The sequence below is a fragment of the Pseudochaenichthys georgianus genome, chromosome 10, assembly GCF_902827115.2.
Source record: "Pseudochaenichthys georgianus chromosome 10, fPseGeo1.2, whole genome shotgun sequence".
NCBI lineage: Eukaryota > Metazoa > Chordata > Actinopteri > Perciformes > Channichthyidae > Pseudochaenichthys > Pseudochaenichthys georgianus.
This window is the reverse complement of record NC_047512.1, coordinates 8,159,201-8,179,590: the sequence shown is the minus strand read 5'-3', so window position 1 is coordinate 8,179,590 and position 20,390 is coordinate 8,159,201. Positions and strand designations below refer to the sequence as shown.

Sequence of the window (20,390 nt, the reverse complement as noted above, 5' to 3'; positions counted from 1 at the left end):
GGCCATACCTTCATATGAATTTCACTCACCAATAAATTAGCCCCTGTGGGTATTCACAGTAATTCCTGGAGAGTGGGATATTGTCCCGGCCAGATCTGCAGTGATCTGTGTGCGCGAGTCTTTTGATCGTAGCCCGGACTAATGAAAGCAGATCCGCACACGAGGGAGTCAGAACAGGAAGGCTGAAACGGCAGATAGCAGTTATTAACTGTGAAACGCTCACTTTTGATGTGAAGTGATCAACTAGTGCTCTTTTTTGAAACAGTCAATCGAGAGGAACCTGCCTGGAAATAGGAAGAATTTGATATCATAGATAGTTAATTTATTTCTGATTTTATGAGCGTCTTTGAGTCAAATCACATTTATCATATTTGCTAGAAGTGTGTTCAGGGATGGAAAGTGTGCCAAACATTAATAATCTTTGAGAAGTAGAAGCACACAGCTTTAGAAAAAGTACAAGAACGTCATTTACATTTCTACCCACTGTGAAAAATGTACACAAGGAATTAAGATGAGGACAGTTTGTTTGTGCACTTCCTGTAACGCCCACTAGATGCTGACTTCAGAAACTCATCTGTATTGATGTCAGGAACAAAATTGTCAATCGATTTTTGTCTAATAAGATATTTGTCAATACTTTACCTTTTCTTAAATCTGTCTTGACAATGGTTTGTTGTGCGAGTAGGCAGTCAGCGATAAACCTTCGCCTTCATTAAGTCCCTAAATTCAAAGCACTTTGAATTGCCTTGTGTTGAAAAGTGCTATATAAATAAACTTGCCTTGCCTTGCCTAAACAAAACTTGATGTTTACTCAGGTTTCATTTTACTATCCCCTTTTTACTATAAAAAAGCAGTGTTGCAATCAATCAGATTTTCAACAAAGTAAAAGTAACATAACTTTAACTAAAAGAAGGATTAAATAAATACACATGTATAGGTACAAGTCCATTCATCATGTTATTTAAGTAAAGGCACCATTTAACAGCATTATTATAAGCTATCTAAACAGCATTTTGAACACTGTTTGGATGTTTCATAATACATCTTCAAGAAACCTTATATATATATATATATATACCGTATAATAAAGCCATACACAAGTATCTATACAACTCTAATAAGTAAAGTACAGGAGTCATTGTTCTTCTTAAAGGTTAGTTTCCTTCCAGGTGTGCTGAAAACACAGAGGTAATAAAAACATAGATACAAACAGATAAAACACAATGGAAGTTCCCCTCCCAAACACACACACACACACACACACACACACACACACACACACACACACACACACACACACACACACACACACACACACACACACAACCATGTATACATCACTTCAGGGGACATTACACATGCTTAACCCTAACCAAGTCTTCACCCTAAAATTAATGATCCCCCTTATGGGGACCTCCAATTTGTCCCCATAAGGGAGGCGAGTCCCCACACGTGACTGTGTAGACAGATTTAGGTCCCCACAAGTATAGTAATGCTAGGCCACACACACACACACACACACTCTCTCTCTCTCTCTCTCTCTCTCTCACACACACACACACACACACACACACACACACACACACACACACACACACACACACACACACACACACACACACTTCAGGGGACATTACATTGACTTACATGCATTCCCTGGAGACTTATCCTAACCTTAACCATAACCAACACATGCCTAACCCTAACCAAGTATTCACCTTAAAATTAATGATCCCCCTTATGGGGACCTCCATTTTGTCCCCATAAGGGAGGCGAGTCCCCACACGTGACTGTGTAAACAGATTTAGGTCCCCACAAGTATAGTAATGCGAGGCCCACACACACACACACACACACACACGCACACACACACACACACACCGTATGAATAATCTGGTACACACAAGATAGTGAAGTAGTGAAGAATTAAAGTATTTTACTGACTAATAAATTCAAATGTATGCAGATAAACTGTTGACAGATGCTGTAAACAATAATGCAGCATGTCACAGACACAACATCTCTGTGTTTGGCCTCTTGAGCTGAGAGTCTGTTTGGTCCCTGCACCATGCAGTATGTGCCAGCGTATGTTTCTCGTGTTCCTCCACACATTGTTGATCCATGGCGGCACCAGTGCTGCCAAAGCCAATTCCTTATCAGTGCATGTAGACTAATTCCACTTGATGAGTAAAGTAATTCAGATTCTGATCCGCCACCGGCCAATAATGCACACTAATTCAATTCTCCCGTCACTGGCGTGGCTCTGCTGAGGGAGGAACTCTTCCCTCTTGACTTTTCCTCCACACGGCGATGCGACTGGAGATAGAAGTATGCATTTTTCATGAGGCGGTGGATGCAAGTGTGCTTCTCCTCAGTCTGCGCTGTGTTTTCCTCCGTCAATACCTGCAGCTTTTTGTGATTCCAACACTCAAACAAACAAGTTATATAAAACGTACTTTATTTCAATCAGACCTCATCCTATAATGGCCTTTTTTTTGCTTTGTTGTTATGTAGCATATATTTCTCACTCCTACACTTTCTGTATAATCACAGGGTTTCCAAGAAGTTCATATTTGGCAATCAGTTGATTTATTCAGTCAGTTATTTATATTGTACTGTATATGAATGATGCATCCGCCAGCTGTCACATCAGAAAAGGGAAGATACATAAAATAAAAAAGTTGGTAGCATTTGCCGACTTCTCAAACTAATATCCTCTGCTGTCTGCTCGCAAAAAGCACAACATATACAGTAAGTGTTTTTGAGTGTTTGAGTGTTTTTGATCTGCATGTGTTTGCAGTAACGTATTAAACTAATTGTCCCTGCTGCCAGGATATTTATATACATACACTGAGCAACTTCATTAAATCCAGCAAAGATACAAAATTGAAAAATATGTGGGAATTAATTTAAATGGAATGACACAATAATATTGATTAATTAGCCTCACAGTTTGACAATAGTGTGAAATGAGGGTCTGGAATACGTGATTGAGCGTCACAGCAGCCACAACAACGTTCAGCAGGTTATTACTCGAGGGTTTGAACGTGTTGAATGCGCATTATCTGATGAACGCCAATTAGCCTAATTGTCTGAAGATAATTGGTTTATTCCTAGTCGGTTGAACGCAAACATAGCAAAGTAAAGATGTGGGGAAATAAAACAGCTTGTATTTCATTTTGTATTTCTCTGCTTGCTGACTTCAGGCACAAGACCCTCAGGTGATGGAACAGCTGTCCAAAAACATCACTCGCATGGGCCTGACCAACTTCACCCTCAACTACCTCAGGGTAAGGACTCTGTGTCTGTGTGTGTGTGTGTGTGTGTGTGTGTGTGTGTGTGTGTGTGTGTGTGTGTGTGTGTGTGTGTGTGTGTGTGTGTGTGTGTGTGTGTGTGTGTGTGTGTGTGTGTGTGTGTGTGTGTGTGTGTGTGTGTGTGTGTGTGTGTGTGTGTGTGTGTGTGTGTGTGTGTGTGTGTGTCTATGATTGTCATTCTTTTTTTCTCATCTCCTCACACTTCTATACACACAGAGGAACAATTCTTGTCCATTTTTAAATGAAGTGATTCATGTTTATCATGCTTTTTAACAACATCTCTGACACTTATGTGTCTAGATGGCATAAAGATGTTTGTATAATGTATTATGTTCATCGTTTGACATATTTAATATGTTCCTTGGCTTTACAACCTTGACTCTGTCGTAAATGTGTAAAATTGTATTTCATTTACATGTATATTAAGTGTTAGAATAATACCGTTTTTTTAAAGCTCTGCACTTTTACATTCTCTTGTTAACATTTGAGTTATTAAAGGCCATATCGTGGCTGTAAATGTTATTATGTTCCAGTCTTACTGCAATGGAAAGCCGGTATTAATGTGCAGAACAGGCTTTATGACTCACGGTCGTTTGAAACCCGAGTGTATAATTTCAAAAGTAGGTTGCATCAAAACAAAAATATATAAGCACTACTTTACTCTCAGCATATACGTGTTTTTGTACCTGAGCGAAGCAATATCATTTACGGTAATAGGAAGTATAAGCCGGCTGAATACATTAGTGGTTATTTCACAGGGTTTTGTTTGTGTTTCTCGACGCCACAGTTGACTGACAGCTACGATTTCCAAATGGGAGAACAAGAGCGAGCGGGCGAGAGATGGGGAGAATTAATTGGATACAGAAAATTAGCATAACATTAATGAACGCTCCCTGTTGAGACTCATAATTGTGAAATGGCGCGCGAATCAGGGAACGGCACCTCGGCTGCTTATAAAAAAGCTGAAGAAAGACACCGAGAGCGAGAGGAGGCAGGGTGGCTGTTTTTGTTTTCCTATAACAATGATTTTCCATACAGAATGCAAACTGTAATGCGGCTGAAAGAGAAAACACATAATTCAAGTATCTGTAATTACACACTGAAAGATATGGCTTCTGTTCATTCTTTATTTTGTTGTGATTCTGATGCTTGGCAGACGCAAACAATGAAACAACCTTTTTTTCTGTTTGCCGACAACATGCGTTTTATGATTTGAGACTAAATATTACCAGCCTTTGCTAAATTGTTAGTAGTCGAAAAACGGCTCGCATTACCTCGGTGACATTTAAGGCGCTTTCCCAGAGCACAATATGTTCGTCTTTTGTATTTTTACCATAAACATTCATCTTAATATAGAATTCAACAGCTTATTTTTCATTCCACTTATAATTGACTAACTATAAAGTACGAAGACTAAGTCACTAGTTCATCCAATCCAATCCAACTTTATTCATATAGCCCATATAAAAACAATAGAGTTGACCAAAGTGCTTTACATCAATAAATATATAAAGAATATGGGCGACTGTGGCTGCGAGGGAGTGCGGTCGTCTTTCAACCAGAAGGTTGTGGGTTCGATCCCAGCCCGTGCAGTCAACATGTCGATGTATCCTTGGGCAAGATACTGAACCCTGAGTTGCTCCCGATGGCCAACGGTGTGTGTATGAATGTTAGTTCCTAGAGTGAGGTACACTGCTCTGTATGAATGGGTGAATGACATGTAGTATGTAAAGCGCTTTGTGGCGTCATAAAGACTGGAGAATTGGCTATATAAGTATAGTCCATTGACCAAAAGCAGCATAAATACATTTAGACAAAACCGAGAGGACAAAAATAAACTAATGTAAAAGCACGAGACAATACAACCATCCATGTAAAAACATTTTAAAACACAACAAAATAGAAAATAGAGCAATGTTATGAAGTTCAAATTGACTTTATGTATTTGAGTTTACGAAGACTGTCAAGAAGACAGACGTGAGAATTGAAGGCTCTTAAAACAAATCATTGATTTCACATGGAAACTATTTAGAGGCTTGGAAGAGATAAGACTTCACAATATTTCAAAAGAAGCGACTAACTATTTGAGTCTGACTATCTCAAATATGTTTTAGCCCCAAAATCATCCTAACCCCAGCCACTAATAATCACCCACTGTTATTCATTATTACACAAAGTTTGCATGTTCATTTTAACCCTACCTTCTTTCTCGAGTTTTATTTTTAAATGTTCCAATTTAATGTCAGACACTATAAGACTTTTTTTCTTGTACATTTTGGATACTATTTTGGACTGAAAGAGATAAATCTGCACAATACTTCAAAAGAATGAAGCAAAGTCTGACGAACGTGCATATCTTTTAGCCCAAAAATCATCACAATCCACGGATCGGGAACCACTGATTAGCAGCCTCTGTTATTCATCATATCATAATAATGCACATCATATTTTCCCATAATCTTATCCAAGGTTTTCAAAGGAAACTACACCCTTTCCTCACGTTGAAGCAGCAGTAGCATGTCTCTGGAAAAGGCCTTCCCCAGCATGTATCAGTCCCTCCAAGAGAGACTGGCGGTTTCCTGGCTCAGGGGTTACAACCAGCCTCTCTCTCACAAAACACACACTCTCCATTTTTTTCATTTGGAGTATTTAAGCCTTTCCATGTATCGGAGCTGCCGGCTTCCTACTATTCAGCCTGGAAATAGCCCTTGTTTTCAGGCTGAGAGCCAGGGCTTGTTGGCTGAGCCGAGGAGGGATATTACTGTGTCATGAGGGAACTATCAGAGGAGAACATGGGATTAGTCTGCTCGGGATGTTCACTTTACCTCGAGCTGCAAGGCATCAGAACACTGCCTTTTGCCTAACACGGGGAACACACATTACTATGTTTACGTGGGGTAATTTGGCGTAAGCAGCCACGGTTGTTACAACGACTAGTTTTCAAACCCAGGACTGGTGAACAACCCCTGGTTTGATAATCATCGCGCTAAAACATTTCTGCTCCTGGTGTTGTCAGGCGATTTGTATAAAAGCCTCCACGCCTGTTTTATACACACAGTAGTAAGGACATAGATACAGTACATGAAACGTGCCCTTGTTTTTTTTCGTTTTTTTTACCTCCAAGTTGCGGTACAGTAGGGCCGCAGACAGGATGTGCATGTTGATTAGAATTGACATCAGAAATGTAGGGCTGGTGGGATGTTGAAGGTCAGATGTGAGCATGCAGGGAATGATTAACAGTCTCCCTTTTGTCAGTAACACGCGTCAAAGTGCCCTTGAGCAAGTTAGTAAAGCCAGGCCTGTTATTACTGTATCGTTTTTTACCTTAAATCACACACTGTGGGAAACACAAATAGCAAATACTGTACATCCAGGTCAGCCGTACCGCGGCTATAAAGCGTTAAGATTAGTGAACGGAAACGAAAATCTGACATTTAATTTAATATTTTCTTATGTGTTCTCCTTGGTCATTGTCACGGGACTGTCTTTATTCAACATTAGTTTTAAGCATAATCATAAGTGTTTTCTAACCGCAATCAAGAAGTTATAACCTAAACCCTGATCTGTTACTAATGAGGTTAAGATTTTGATTTGATTAGATTAGATATACTTTATTGATCCCAAATGTATTTTGTTACAGCAGCATGTAAAAAGACGTACAGCACAGGAATACAAAATACAAAAAGTAAACAAACCAACAGAAGATATAAACCCATCAACAATGAAACATTTTCATAATTGTTTGAGTTTTCTCTGTTAAATCAACCACTTTGACGTCCGATAATATCTGAACTTTTTCTCTCATACATTTTCCAATTTCCTGGAAATTCATAATTTGTATTCACAGGCGTTCCCAGGCTTCTTAATTTATCTATTTGTGTACCAACAACAGCGTTAATATAGCATTGTTCAAAACCTTGCTCTGTTCATGATTATCTAAAAACTAAGGATGTTGTGAATGTCAAGAAACTGGGAGAAATGGGTAAAGTTGTCACGTTTTTAAAGATGGAGAAGAACTCACAAAGAAAAATAAAGTTGTATCCTGTTAGAGCATATTGCCAACCCTCCCGATTTTCGCGGGAGCCTCCCGATTTCATAGCCCTCTCCCAGTTTCCTCTCGGGGTCATATTTCTCCCGATTTCTGACTAAATCAGATTTACTCACGACTGTTTCCACTCTGACTTTAATACAGCTACACCATTGTTTGGTTTCCATGGTAGCGCGTCTCTTTAGTAGCGCGCGCAACTGAAAGTCTGAGAGGGTGAGGAAGATAGTCACAGAAAACTGAACAATAATCGACAACTCGACCCTCTGCGCACTCCTTTCCTGAAAAATACAGGTCCAGCCCACACACACACGCTCCATAAAGGATGGTGCTGCAGGCCGCAAGGCAGTGCACTTACCACTACAATAAGCATGATAAACCCCTCCCCCCCCGCGGTGGTTTTGAAATGCTCCCGGTTTCTGAGGTCTCAAGGTTGGCAAGTATGTAGAGGGAAAAATACGGGCAGGTTGTCTGGACTTTGATCCTAACAATGTTCAACAATAACTCTGTCCTCTAACCAACAAGCATTTGGATGGTTTCTGCTATTGAAGAAAGAGGGCGGGGGGGCTGACCTGTAATGTTATCCAGATGTTTTTATCTGATGTATTTAAGACGACAGGCTGACCCCTGGTTCCTCCCTGCTGATCACTAGAGATGTATAGTTTGCTCCACACTGAATATCAAAGTCTTTTACCTTCAGAATGATGCTGGAGTTCAGGGAGAAGAGGATACACTGTGTTCTCCAAGTGTGTGTTGGAACGTGTTTGTTGCTGTGAGTTGTAAATAGCTTAGCAACGGCTGCTCTTATTAAAAATGATCCTCCTTCTTTCTAAAGCTTCACAATAACCTGTTTTTCAAAAGTACTTTATTAATAGGGTCTCTAAAAGGTAGATTTACTGCACAATTAATCCTTTTAAGTCAGTCTGTTGGCGATAAATTGAGAAACAATCTTGTTGTTTCTATAGACGTTATTTTGCTTCACCTTGATATGATGCTGCAGCAGTGGACAGGAAACTGTTCTCCAATCAAATGTTGAGTTCATCTGCTTTAACATATCCGTAACACATTCCCAAAAAACTACAGGTCTGCTGCAACTCACACTGCTTTTTAGGACAACATTTTGTTCTATTTAGTGCTGCCTTTTATCAATCAAATAACTATTAATATCTAACACTGTAACTTGTATTACTGTATTGTACCTTTCTCATTCTAATTTGGTTTGTTTTATTTGTATTATCTTGAATTTGAATGACTTTTAAATGTTTTTAACCATACTTTTATCATTTGTGTCTGTCGCTCCATGTCTTAATGCCTTTTCGACTCTAAAGCACTTTGAATGTCCTTGTTGTTAAATGTGCTTTGTCGATAAACATGCCTTGGCTTGCCTTTAACTCGCATTTGTGTTTTTTGGCATCGTGCCAGCAGTTGTGTGTCATCCTGGAGCCCATGCAGGAGCTCATGTCGAGGCACAAGACGTACAACCTCAGCCCCCGCGACTGTCTCAAGACCTGCCTCTTCCAAAAATGGCAGAGAATGGTCGCCCCACCAGGTAAATACCTACTGCTAGAACACACACATTGTGCATTCACCTGTTCAAAGCGGCAGATCTGAGTAGCGTGTTGCAGTCAAACTCCAAAAATGTGGAGGAAAATTCAAAAAGCTTTTCTGGTTTTCTTCAAATACATTTGCTTCTCTGAACAAGCTCTAGAAATAATGAGTTGTTGTCGAAAACGGCATCAGAGAAGAAGATCTGGGTAGCTTTTTTTTTTTTAAAAGTCTGACTCAAATATGGACAGCTTTTCTGGTTTTCTCTAAGCAAGGATTGTCAGATAACCCTGGATAAACCTGCTTCTCTGAACAGGCACCAGGAATGGGGAGTTGTCCAAAACGGCATCAAAGAAGTTGATCTGTAAAGAGTCTTTTTGTATCAGACTCAAAAATCTGGACAAAAAATACGAGATGTTCTGCTTTTCTCTCTAAGAATTTCAGACAACTGGATATCCTTACTCCTCTAACACGCCCCAGTAGTAAGGATGTATTGTTCATGGCGGCAGAAATTAATTTATATTTTCTAAAATGCTGCGTGTATAGTCTTAAGTCATAAATCTGTCTCCTGACTTCCTTTCCTTACGAAAAAAAACACTTAAAATTCTGTACCGTCACTTCGTAAGAATACATTTTCTCAGACTGTGTTTTTTATCGCATCATTTATGTTTCTAAATGTCCCATTATATGTCTTAATCCCTTAAATGTGCTTTGCCTGTCAGGTATATGAAATTAATCAGAATTCAGGGCCGCCTCTTGAATCTGAAATTCTCCAATCTGAACGGTTCTCTCAGCTCTCTATGATTGATGTTTTAGGGCCGGTTTCTGAAAAGTAGCAGGCTTAAATTGGCTGTGCCTTCTTAAGCTGGAGAGAAAAGAGTAAGCCAAGTTTTTTTTGTGGACACATCGGGAGTGGCTGCGAATTACAACAATGCTTAGCGAGGTGTGACGAGATGTCTTTAAAAACCAACACCAGTCAAAAAGCCTTTGACTCAGACCTGTGTAACTTTAATTAAGAGTGCCGGCTTGTAATCAGACTTGTAGATCCAGCTCTCGACCAGCGGCTCCCCGGTGCCCACGCCACTCTTCAAAGAAAAGGAGAAAATACATGGAAATCATTTTGTGAATATAAAGTCAGAGGAGGAAAAAGAAAAAGCTCTTGTATTGGTGGCCCATGGAAAGAGAGCTTGATATTGAATCCTATATAGCAGGTGATACAGTTTGATTTCCTATATGTCGGATTTAGGCTTGGACAGGATAGTGTGACGCTTTAAAGCTTAATTTATAACGAATTCAAAGCTGCCTTTTGTTCACGTCTATTTTTCCAGTTTAAACAAGCCCGTTCTGTACAACTGCAGATATCATTTAGGATGTACTGTTATGAATACTATTATTATACCATTTTTGGGGAATTGTATTTCAGTGGTGAATGTGAAGAATAGTTTTTTGACTTGTGTGATCCAAACACTTCTAATAATGAGTGTTATTAAGTCAAAGTTAAAATGTCATGAAAAAAGCTTTCCAAAATGCAACACTTTTTCTCTAATTGATCAGAATCATTAATGTAATGAATATAGTCTATGATGTGGTAATGAGGTAAAGTGTCAGTGGGGGGGCCGGGCCTAGTTTAAGAGGCCGGTAGCGGAGGGAAAGAAACTGTTCAGGTGGCGAGAGGTTTTGGTCCCGATGGAGCACAGGGAGGGGGGCAGGGGCGGATCTACGGGGGGGGCAAGGGGGGGCAGCTGCCCCCCCCCCACTGTAGAGCATTGCCCCCCCAGCTGCCCCCCTAACTTTTGTTTCCCTAAAACTGTACTAAAACAAACCTACACTATTTCCACAAGCTTCTCAAGCAACAAAACAAGCATTACATTAGTTAAAATTGAATCATTTTAAATATCATTTTAGGCCCGTTAAAAACGCAGCTACGGCCCTGCATTAAACTGCGGAGCGGCGTTCACACAGACCGCGGCTCACACCGCTGCAGAGAGGGAGCGAGCTGTCCCAGCACCTATGGATCAGCTTCCCCTGGGAGCATTTCCCTTTCCACTAGTTTTGTTTTTACTAAGGACGAGGGCTTGAAACTAAATATTTAGACCCTCCAGAAAAACGCGGGCTAAAATCCTTGATTATGCGGGATAAAATCCTTGATTATGCGGGCTAAAATCCTTGATTATGCGATCAAACATGCGGGGTTTTATGTGATTTTATGCGGTGAAATTGCGGGAAGTTGCGAAATATGCGGAAAGTTGCGAAATATGCGAAAAAAATAAATATTGGGCTGTCTTATTTATTTATTCTCTCTCACACACAACCTGCCACTAACGTTAAACCCCTTTACTATTCAATTAAACACATTCAATGTTTATTTATTGTAAAAGCAATTGGGCTATTTTAATCACACTCTCTCTCTCTCTCTCTCTCACACACACACACACACACACACACACACACACACACACACACACACACACTTCTCCGCCTCATTCTGTTTTCATTTACTCGTTCATTATCTAACCAGCTTCAATCTTGTAGGCTACTTACTTCGTTTCTTATAGCCCTCGAAAGGGTTTTGGAGGTTGATGCCTCGGTGAACGTGAGTTGTTTGGCTTTCTTGTCCGCAGCAGCAGAAAGCATTTTCGAATCTTTGAATGAATCAAAGTGGGTCGTCACCGTCGATGTTCTCTTATGCTCCAACACAGCTGCACGGGGTGCAGAATAGTTTACCCCCAGACATCGGGGTACTGCTTTGCCCGGTCTTTAGCAGAAATGTTCGTCGGTAAATGAGATGGATTAGATTTTTTCATCTTGGTGAAGAGAAACTCTCGTGTGAGCTCCACACGTTCACTCTACGGTGTTGTTTACCTTCTGTGATGCGCGAGCTGATGACGTCGCGCATCATCAAGACGAGTTCACTTTTTTTTCTTCTCAACTTTGTGTGGAAAAATGCGGTGATTATGCAGCCTTTTGATAAATATGCGGCTTTTTTAAAATATGCGCCATTTTGCTGATTATGCGGTAATTTCTGCGATCACAGAATCGCGTTTTTCTGGAGGGTCTAAATATTAATAAAACACTGCCGTTTGAATCGATAGCGTTTAACAGACGGGCGCTGTTTGGGGCGTTACGTTACAAAATACTACGCAGACAGCGTTAGCTGGGAGATCGATCACTTTGCTAAACTACGCGGTAGCCTACTATTAAATCCACGTAAACTACACATCACAGCCATGAGGCCAGATCAATGAAACCAGGATACATCCTTTACCGTAAAAACTGGATCCAAACACAGCTGCCCGTGTGCGCTTGATCAATACTTTCTGATGTTATATTTATGATATGCTACATATTAGCTACATGGCACTAACGTGAAAAGTTATACAAGCATTTGTACCAGTGCTTTTCACAAGTAGACTCTTGCAGGCCAGAGTATAGGAGTGATTCAACACCAACAAAAAGACATATGAGAAGTGATCAGGACGAACAGAAAGAGGAAAAGGAAAAGAGAGATGAAGAGACCAGGAGGGTCAGAGCAGGAGGAAGAGGAGGAGATGAAGAGACCAGGAGGGTCAGAGCAGGAGGAAGAGGAGGAGATGAAGACATTAGTGAAGAAGAAGAAATATATGTGAGGAATAAAGATGAAGTATCAGAAAGAGGGCCAGAGGCAGGGATCAGGAGGCAGATGAAACTCCAGCTGGACCACATGGTATGTTCTTATTCTCCTTACATGTTCCATTACAGCAGCTCAATCTAGCAGCTCTTAGTATTGACACATATTGATTGAAATGTGTTGCTGCACAGGTCACCTGTAGCTCTCTGAAGAGATGGGTGATGTCATTTGTGTACTTAATTATAATTAAGTACTTACAGTATGCAGAATTCTGAGTATTCTCTGAATCGGGTGCCTTTTGGGTCTTTATATCTTTGAAAAATGTTTGGTCATAACATCTGGTAGTGGACTACTTACATTTTCCCACCTCAGGCACAACATATAAATAATTAGGCCTACTAGGAATTTCCTTGAAAAAATTTAACAGGGTTGAAGTGTTTGACAAAAAGTAGGCATGAGACCTTGTTTAGCTAAGATATGGCACCACATGGAAGTCAAGGACATTACAAAATTGTAATATTTTGCAAAACTATTAATTATTAACTATTATTAATTCATACAACATAGTTGAAATGTTGAGCTTGTCAATCTTAATCTGAAAATACAAATACTGAAATATAGGTAAGAGAAGAAACTGACACTTTTGTGATGTAATTCCCTCAATGCAGATCACACATGGACTGATCCATTATTTTAATAGGAGGGTAAATGGTATGGCGTGACGGGGTTGAAACAAACTGAGGGACAATATTGCAATTTCATAGATAATTCAAGTATTTTTTCAGAATTGATTTTTGATCAGTTAAAGTTGACAAGCATATGATTATATTAGCAGCAACATTTTGGGATAATTGGCCATTTTGATTTGTTTAATATTAAATTAATATGTAATAATGCTTAGTGAGGACATGCAAATATGTCTGTCTAAGACAACCAATTTTTTTTAAAACAAAATATATATTTAATTTGACATTGTAATGCAAAACAACCTGTTCCACGTACTGTCCGCCCTCCCATGCCACCCTGGCATGACCTCTTGCCTCCCCTTTGCCCCCCCATGTAAAATGTTCTAGAACCGCCACTGGAGGGGGGTGAACAGTTTATGATGGTGCTACTAAAACAAACTGTTACTGTGGTCAAAGCAGCACCATTTACACATTTATATATACAAACCATTTCAATTTGATAAACAACTCTATTCCAATTGAGGATTTAGTTCAAGGAGTGTTTAAAGATCAAGTGTCAAAAAATATAACCGTAGTCATTCAAAGCTTTACATTACAAAGCATTTAGCTGACGCTTTTAATCCATATCGACTTACAATAACTGCAATGTACGATTCAAATTAAGAACAACAAGAACAGTGCAGACATATTTACTTCAATTTGAAACAGTGCTGGTGCATAAGTTAAACTATTAAGTGCTACTTTTTATATATAATTGAATAGCCATTAGCCAAGGTACAAGCAAAACAGGCGGGTCTTCAGTTTGCACCGGAAGATTGAAACACCTCATAAGAAGCTTCAAATATGAAAAAAATACATTTGGTACATCTCAATTGTGATTTCTGAATCTAGTTTGATGTAATATACAGATTCATTCAGACCTATTTGCTTTGACATAGTCTTTTATTTTGGATCATGCCCGGTTCCAGAACAAAATGACTCAGGGTGCATCTGAGATTAGAGAGGGTGCAGGGGTAAAGTGCTATTTTTATAAGTGGGGAGTGGACCTAACACCCTCTAGGGGGGTCCTCATCTCCTCTAGGGGGGTCCTCACCCCCTCTAGGGGGGTCCGGGGGCATGCTTCCCCGGGAATATTTTTATTTTTACATATTGAAGTTAAAAGCATCAATCTGGTGCACTTTGAGAGCAAAATGAAGAGATCTATGGATCTATGTGCTCTTTGCTTGATTCATGCCTTCCCAGTCCCTTATCACATAGCCTATAAGAGCATGGCGCCAGTTGTTGTAGCCAGTTGTGGTGAAGGCTGTAGAGGAAACTTCTGTGTAGCAATGCAGTGGGAGTCACCGACTCATGAAGGAGACACGGCAAGAGCAGGAGCTTTGATGTCAAACACTGATGGTTTATTTGGAGCTTCGGCCGGAGAATTCACATCACAAGTCCAAGAGCCAGAGGTTCTGACTTCACGGTAGAGTTGCCACGTCAATTCTGGAGCGCCTCTCCCTCGTCAGCCCATTTAACTGGTTATCAGAGAGTAATCAAGATATTTGAGAAGATAGCCTAAACAGTTGGGAACACTGAGTTACTTGCGTCTGACACTTATGGCCTCGAAGATTTCACACCTTGGAGTCCACAAACACCGAGAAGGAAGTGTCCCAGTGTACCCACAACAATAAACCATCTGTGACCTAGGGTTGCCCGGTCATAGAATGGGAACAACAACATTATGGCTGAAGCAGCCTATCTCCTTAAAGGAGATAACAGACGTCAGGGTTGGTCATGCACGTCATATCTAGGAGTCTAGGACAATTATTTCCCTTTAACCGAAATGTCTACATGCATAGCAGAAGATGGCATCTCACATGAATATTCCAGCCAATCTCTGTTTTGAAACCATGAGCTGCAAAATGAGTAGCCTTCAGGCGAGTTGAGTACATTTTTAAATATACCTGGGCAGACTCTGTTTTGCCGAGGTCCTCTGGCACTTGCGGGCCGCTGAGGGGTGGCGGTGTTTGGGGCAACGAAGACGGCTGCGGCTGCAAAGCCGGCGAGTCGGGCGTTATTGTCCACGACAGTGGCGGCGGGTAACGTAATGTCCCCATGATCTGAACTGTTATTACCTGCAGTAGATGCAGTGTTACTGCTGGCGATAAGGGCTGGTTGTTTTAACAATTTTCTGATGTCCATCATTGACTGCTGTGTAAGCACCTTGCAGATGACGAACGCGCAGCGGCACAGGTCACGCACACCTGACATAATAATAACGTTACTTACTGTTTACATTGACCAAATAAATGCAGCAGACAATGTTATTTAACCACAATTACAATTTATTTTATTTCAACTAAATTCTTCTTTTTCTTCTTCTTCTTCTTATTACTACTACTATTATTATTATTATTATTATATATGTAATATTTTTCACTTTTTTTTTTCACTTTTCATTTTTCAAATGAGGGCGCATAACGACTCAACTGAGGGTGCAATGCACCCTTATGCACCCCCGTAGAACCGGGCCTGTTTTGGATCCATACGTTGCTTCCTGGAAACGTATTCAAAATATTAGATAGCAAGTCTATTACCTTCGTTAAGTCAGACTTCCTCAGTGTGTTTTTCAGGATCATTTCATGTCGGCCGTCATTTTCTCATGAAGTCGAGTCTGAACTTTTCGGTTTAGCTGTATTTGCTGTTTTCCCCCACACTGGTGGCGTGTTGTTCCCCTTTTCCTGCGATTCTTCTTCTGCTTGGAAACTGGTTGGGATTTCTCCAGGAAGGAAGCCACAGGCGCATTTATGCTCTGATAAGTTCTTTTGGTGGAAATGGAAGTGATTTTAGTGCGTCACCGCTTCGAGGAAACCGGTGGATAACAGAAGTGATTGTGTCTGACAATAGGCCCACTTTTTTTGCAAACAACACGTCTGTCAAAGTCAGGAATCAAAAGAGAAAAGATAGCGATAAAAATCCCCCTCATTGTTTCGCCTAGGATTTATAGTTCTAGTTTGTTTTGTAACCGGTTGTTGTAACTGAATATAAAAGCATCTCCCTTGATGTGATTAGTGAGAACCTCGGTTTTTAATGTTTGAAAGCAGTAGTGTTTTCTCGTCTCCCTCGAGATGACTTTGAAGAATCATGTATTCATAAATGACGACTATTTTGTAAATACTACGAACACAATTAAGATCTCTATTTAACCTGTGTCTGTACTTTTTGATAATAATGTTCTCACTTGTGATTTAATTGCACCTTTAGGAATTATGTATAACTCATAATTGGAATAACATCTTTCATCTAAAGCATACGTTTCCCCAGTGGTGTTGAGTAGCATCTGCACGGCGTTGCAAGTTCAATTATTTCTCTATTGTCTTTTGTTGTCATCTCTGGTTTCACCCTGTTGTTTAAGAGATGATATAATCACCTGAATAAACTTTGGCTCCGGTTTCAGCTGGACACCCACAGAACTTCAAAACGGAAATATTTCCCACAAATCCCAAAAAAGGTATCTTCCCTCTTACATCATCCGTAGTAAGCAGCTTTTGAAATGCTTACTGGAATGCCACTAACCAAAACATGTTGTTCATCTGCATGTTTGAAAACACCACCTCGAATGTAACACACATGATTCTCAAACCCTTACTGAAACTTACATTAGAACAAAAAACCACTGGTGCTCAGCCAATCAAATCTATAATATGTAATGCAACATAAATGGAACCAGTGTAATAAGATGTTCAGAAAGACGAACAGGAATGTTGTTTCTGCCTCAGCAGAGCAGCTTTAATCTGGCTGTTGGAGAACACAATCTGTGCAGTGCTGAAATCATTAAGAGATTTACATTAGGTTGAGCATCAGGGTCCATTGTTAAGCATTTATGCAAATGAGACGTGGGCTTTCTTACTAGTGCATGTCTTGGGAGATGCAACGCTCGTTCTGTTTCACCTCTGAAGAAAACAAAGCATGATTTGTTATAGGCTATCTGTAACCTGTGTGTTTGTGAATGCATGTATACTGACTTTCTGCATGGCTTCGTGTCTCTACTACTGTCTGACTTGAACACACACACATACACACACACACACACCAACAGGGCTGGGAGGGTGACCTTAAAAATGTCATCCGTTAAAATGACTAGCTACCTGTAAAAAAAAAAAAAAGGAATCAGTAACGTAATCTGAGTATCACAATATACAAGAAATGTTACCTGATCACTTTATGTTACTTTTGGATAACCTCGATTTCTATTGCCATGCAACTCAGTACAGGAGAGAATAAGTATCAATAAGATGTTTTTATTAAGTGCATTATGTAAGACAACAGAACAATGTGACCTTTCGAAAAGAAGAAACCAAGATATTAAGTATCACAAATGTATCTTATGCTAGGCTTACAGAATAGTATAGTTTACAAATGCTGTTTAAGTTGAACACATTAATTAAAAGCAAACAGTATTTTCGTTCAAAATCATCAGGTGTCCACCGACGGAAAAATGAAAGTAGCCTAAATGAAAGGAGAAAGAAAAATCAGACGATCTATAATATATATTTCTTTATTATAAAATGCAGTGTAACATTGTTATCCTGCTAGTAATCCCCATTTAAAAAAGATGTACCAGTGATCTGATTTATGTAACTCTAAAGGAATGCAGTTGCCTTTCTTTTGTATCCAGATGACATAATCCCGTTACATATATTCTTATCCCAAGCCTGCACACCTACACCTTGTCTCCGTCAGTATGCATTATCTTCTTGGCTTTTGCCTGTTTCTCTTTGCAGGTCGCGCCAAAGCTGAGCCGGCCCGACAGACCACCACGAAGAGGAGGAAACGGAAGAACTCGGCCAGCAGCGCCAACAGCGCCGGCACCACGGCCAGCAAGAAGCGCAGCCCGGCCACCAACTTCAGCCTCTCCAGTCAGGTACCTGTAAGCATCAGATCGGTTTGCCTCTTCTTTTATTTCTCTTCCTACATCCATGTTTGCAGGGTTACTCACAGCCACGAGGTATTCCTAATGGTATTGCAGCTATTAGGTTTAATTTATTTGCACAAAAGAGAGAAGAAGGGGGGAAAAAGGCACCAGGAGGAGAAAAGAAACTCAAATCTGTGCAGAGAGACAAAGAAACCTCCAGTGGCCAGGAAAGACAAAGAGAGAATGAAATATCATAAAGAGTGACACAAGACATTAAGAATCATCAAAGCGGAACATAGCACAAGAACAGATAATCTTATAAACAGGAATTAAAGAAGGTGAATAGAAGTGTCTTTTTGCGATAGCTAGTTTTATATTAATACGTTAAGCTTTTTCATTAGTTTCTCGCCGTTTCTTCCCAAATAATTCACTATATGTATGTTTAAAAAGACCAAGCTGACCCGTTTTCTAAACCTAGTGGATGTACCCGAGAGTTTTTAAATCGCAGGATCAATGTGGGTAGAGAAAGTGACACTTTAAGACGCCACGGTTGACCGAGTCACTGATATCACGATTGCCAGAGGACTCGTACTGAAGCAGGAGGTACATTAACTCTGTATATCTGGAACATCTGGATGTAAAGAGATGGATGAAATGATAGTCTTCCACACATTTAACCAACCCATTATTGAGCATAAAATAATTGGTAATAATAATATTATAAACAGAGACTCATTTCAAAGATATAAACAATCAAAAACCTTATGAATTTACAATCGAAATCCCCACTCTATTGTCCAAATTGGATAAAGAAAACATGTTCAATGTGACGTAGGAAGTGCTGATATGTTTGCATTGAGGCAGGACAATTTAGGTTGCGATTTCTGCACATGTCTATTAATATAATAACATTAGCGATAACCAACATACATTTTAAAAGTGTTTATGAAATATTACCTTTGTATGTCCTGTGTACAGTTATCGGAGCAACGTCATATTCCTTTTGTCCCTTTTCCAGATTTTTGTTTTTTAAAACATACTACAAACATTAGAATGTCAATCCTAAATATGAAGACGAGCTAAGGATCCTCTTCACCATAGGTTTTTACATCCAATCTTTCTATGTTAAGGTCATTTTGAAACCCCTTTAATTCAGGACATTTTCCACTAACCACTTTAATTGAACTGCGCCAACATCCAAGAAACACGATACAAGTCACCACAGAAGAAAATGATATACAAATCTATATTACTCTGATCCTATCATTGAGACAAAGTAAGAAAGTCCCTGTGACTCTGCATCCTGAGCTCCAGGGTCTGATTCTGTGGCACGTCTCCATAACCGGCCACTTGACACAGCTCGAGGTTAAACAGCCTCTCAACCAGCTGAGTGTTGCTCCACATGTCTCCCCTCCAGGATGTGATGCTGTTGTGAGCGTCTGCACAGGCTAGTGTCCTACCTTTCTCCCAAACACCGTTCATTATACACATGCTGTTTTATATTTACACTCCTGCATCCAATTTGCTATTCTGGAGCCTCGTCCATGCCGGTGTTTCTGAACACAGGTCGCTGCAGTTCAGCTGAACGTGTGCTGTGATACCAAGCGCTGGATTCGTTCTGCATGATGGGAGCTTTAAGGGTGCTGATGCCTTTCTATAAACAGTGTGTTCACTATAGCTTTACTCGGACATTTATATAGCACTAATTCGTTTTCCCTATTACATTTAGAAGACATCATTCCTGACGTGATTATGTTCCCTCTTTACCATCAGAGCCATGAGTCCCATGTGTTGTGGGGCTGAGGCACAGAAGTACTTTAAATGTACTCCACTGTTAATACAGTAAACATGTTTGTGGTGCTTCACATCAGATATTTCATATTTAATCAAGACCACAATCGTTCCCAAAGTGCTTTGAGTGCCTAATCTTAACCATTAAAACGTTCTTCTCAAGTTTCAGTTGCTCAAAATAATACGACTAACAAAAGTATGCTTTGCTCGCTGAGATGTACGACAGTCAGGGTTTATGACTATCATTGCATTGGGTTACTTTGTATTTTTCTAATCTGTTTGATGTTCTTTTCTGACTGAAGTACCGTATTTGAGTAAGATTGAGGCGATCATCGGTGAAATCAATTTCTGGAGTAATTTCATTCGATGATTGAGGTATAGCTCTTGTAGTTATGTTTTTATATTTATGGAAGAGGCATGTTGCTGCTTATGTACCTGATCAAGGTCATACGGACTGAAACATTGTGTGAGCTTGTCTCAATGTAGCTAAAATGCAGATGCAATA

At 39.9% G+C, this 20,390-nt stretch overlaps 1 protein-coding gene across 5 annotated transcripts in view; it reads left to right on the top strand.

The window, feature by feature from the left end:
• The window catches only part of ldb2a (LIM domain binding 2a), a 105,597-nt gene that overhangs the window by 77,156 nt on the left and 8,051 nt on the right, over window positions 1-20,390 (top strand). Inside the window, exons 5-9 of one of the 5 annotated variants that reach the window (XM_034092790.1) lie at window positions 3,207-3,290; window positions 8,060-8,131; window positions 8,785-8,908; window positions 16,637-16,690; window positions 17,964-18,103. In XM_034092790.1, the coding sequence (XP_033948681.1) occupies window positions 3,207-3,290; window positions 8,060-8,131; window positions 8,785-8,908; window positions 16,637-16,690; window positions 17,964-18,103 (474 nt within the window). Of the gene's footprint in view, window positions 1-3,206; window positions 3,291-8,059; window positions 8,132-8,781; window positions 8,909-16,636; window positions 16,691-17,963; window positions 18,110-20,390 lie in introns of all 5 variants that reach the window. The other 4 variants (XM_034092789.1, XM_034092794.1, XM_034092793.1 and 1 more) reach the window with 4 other exon arrangements.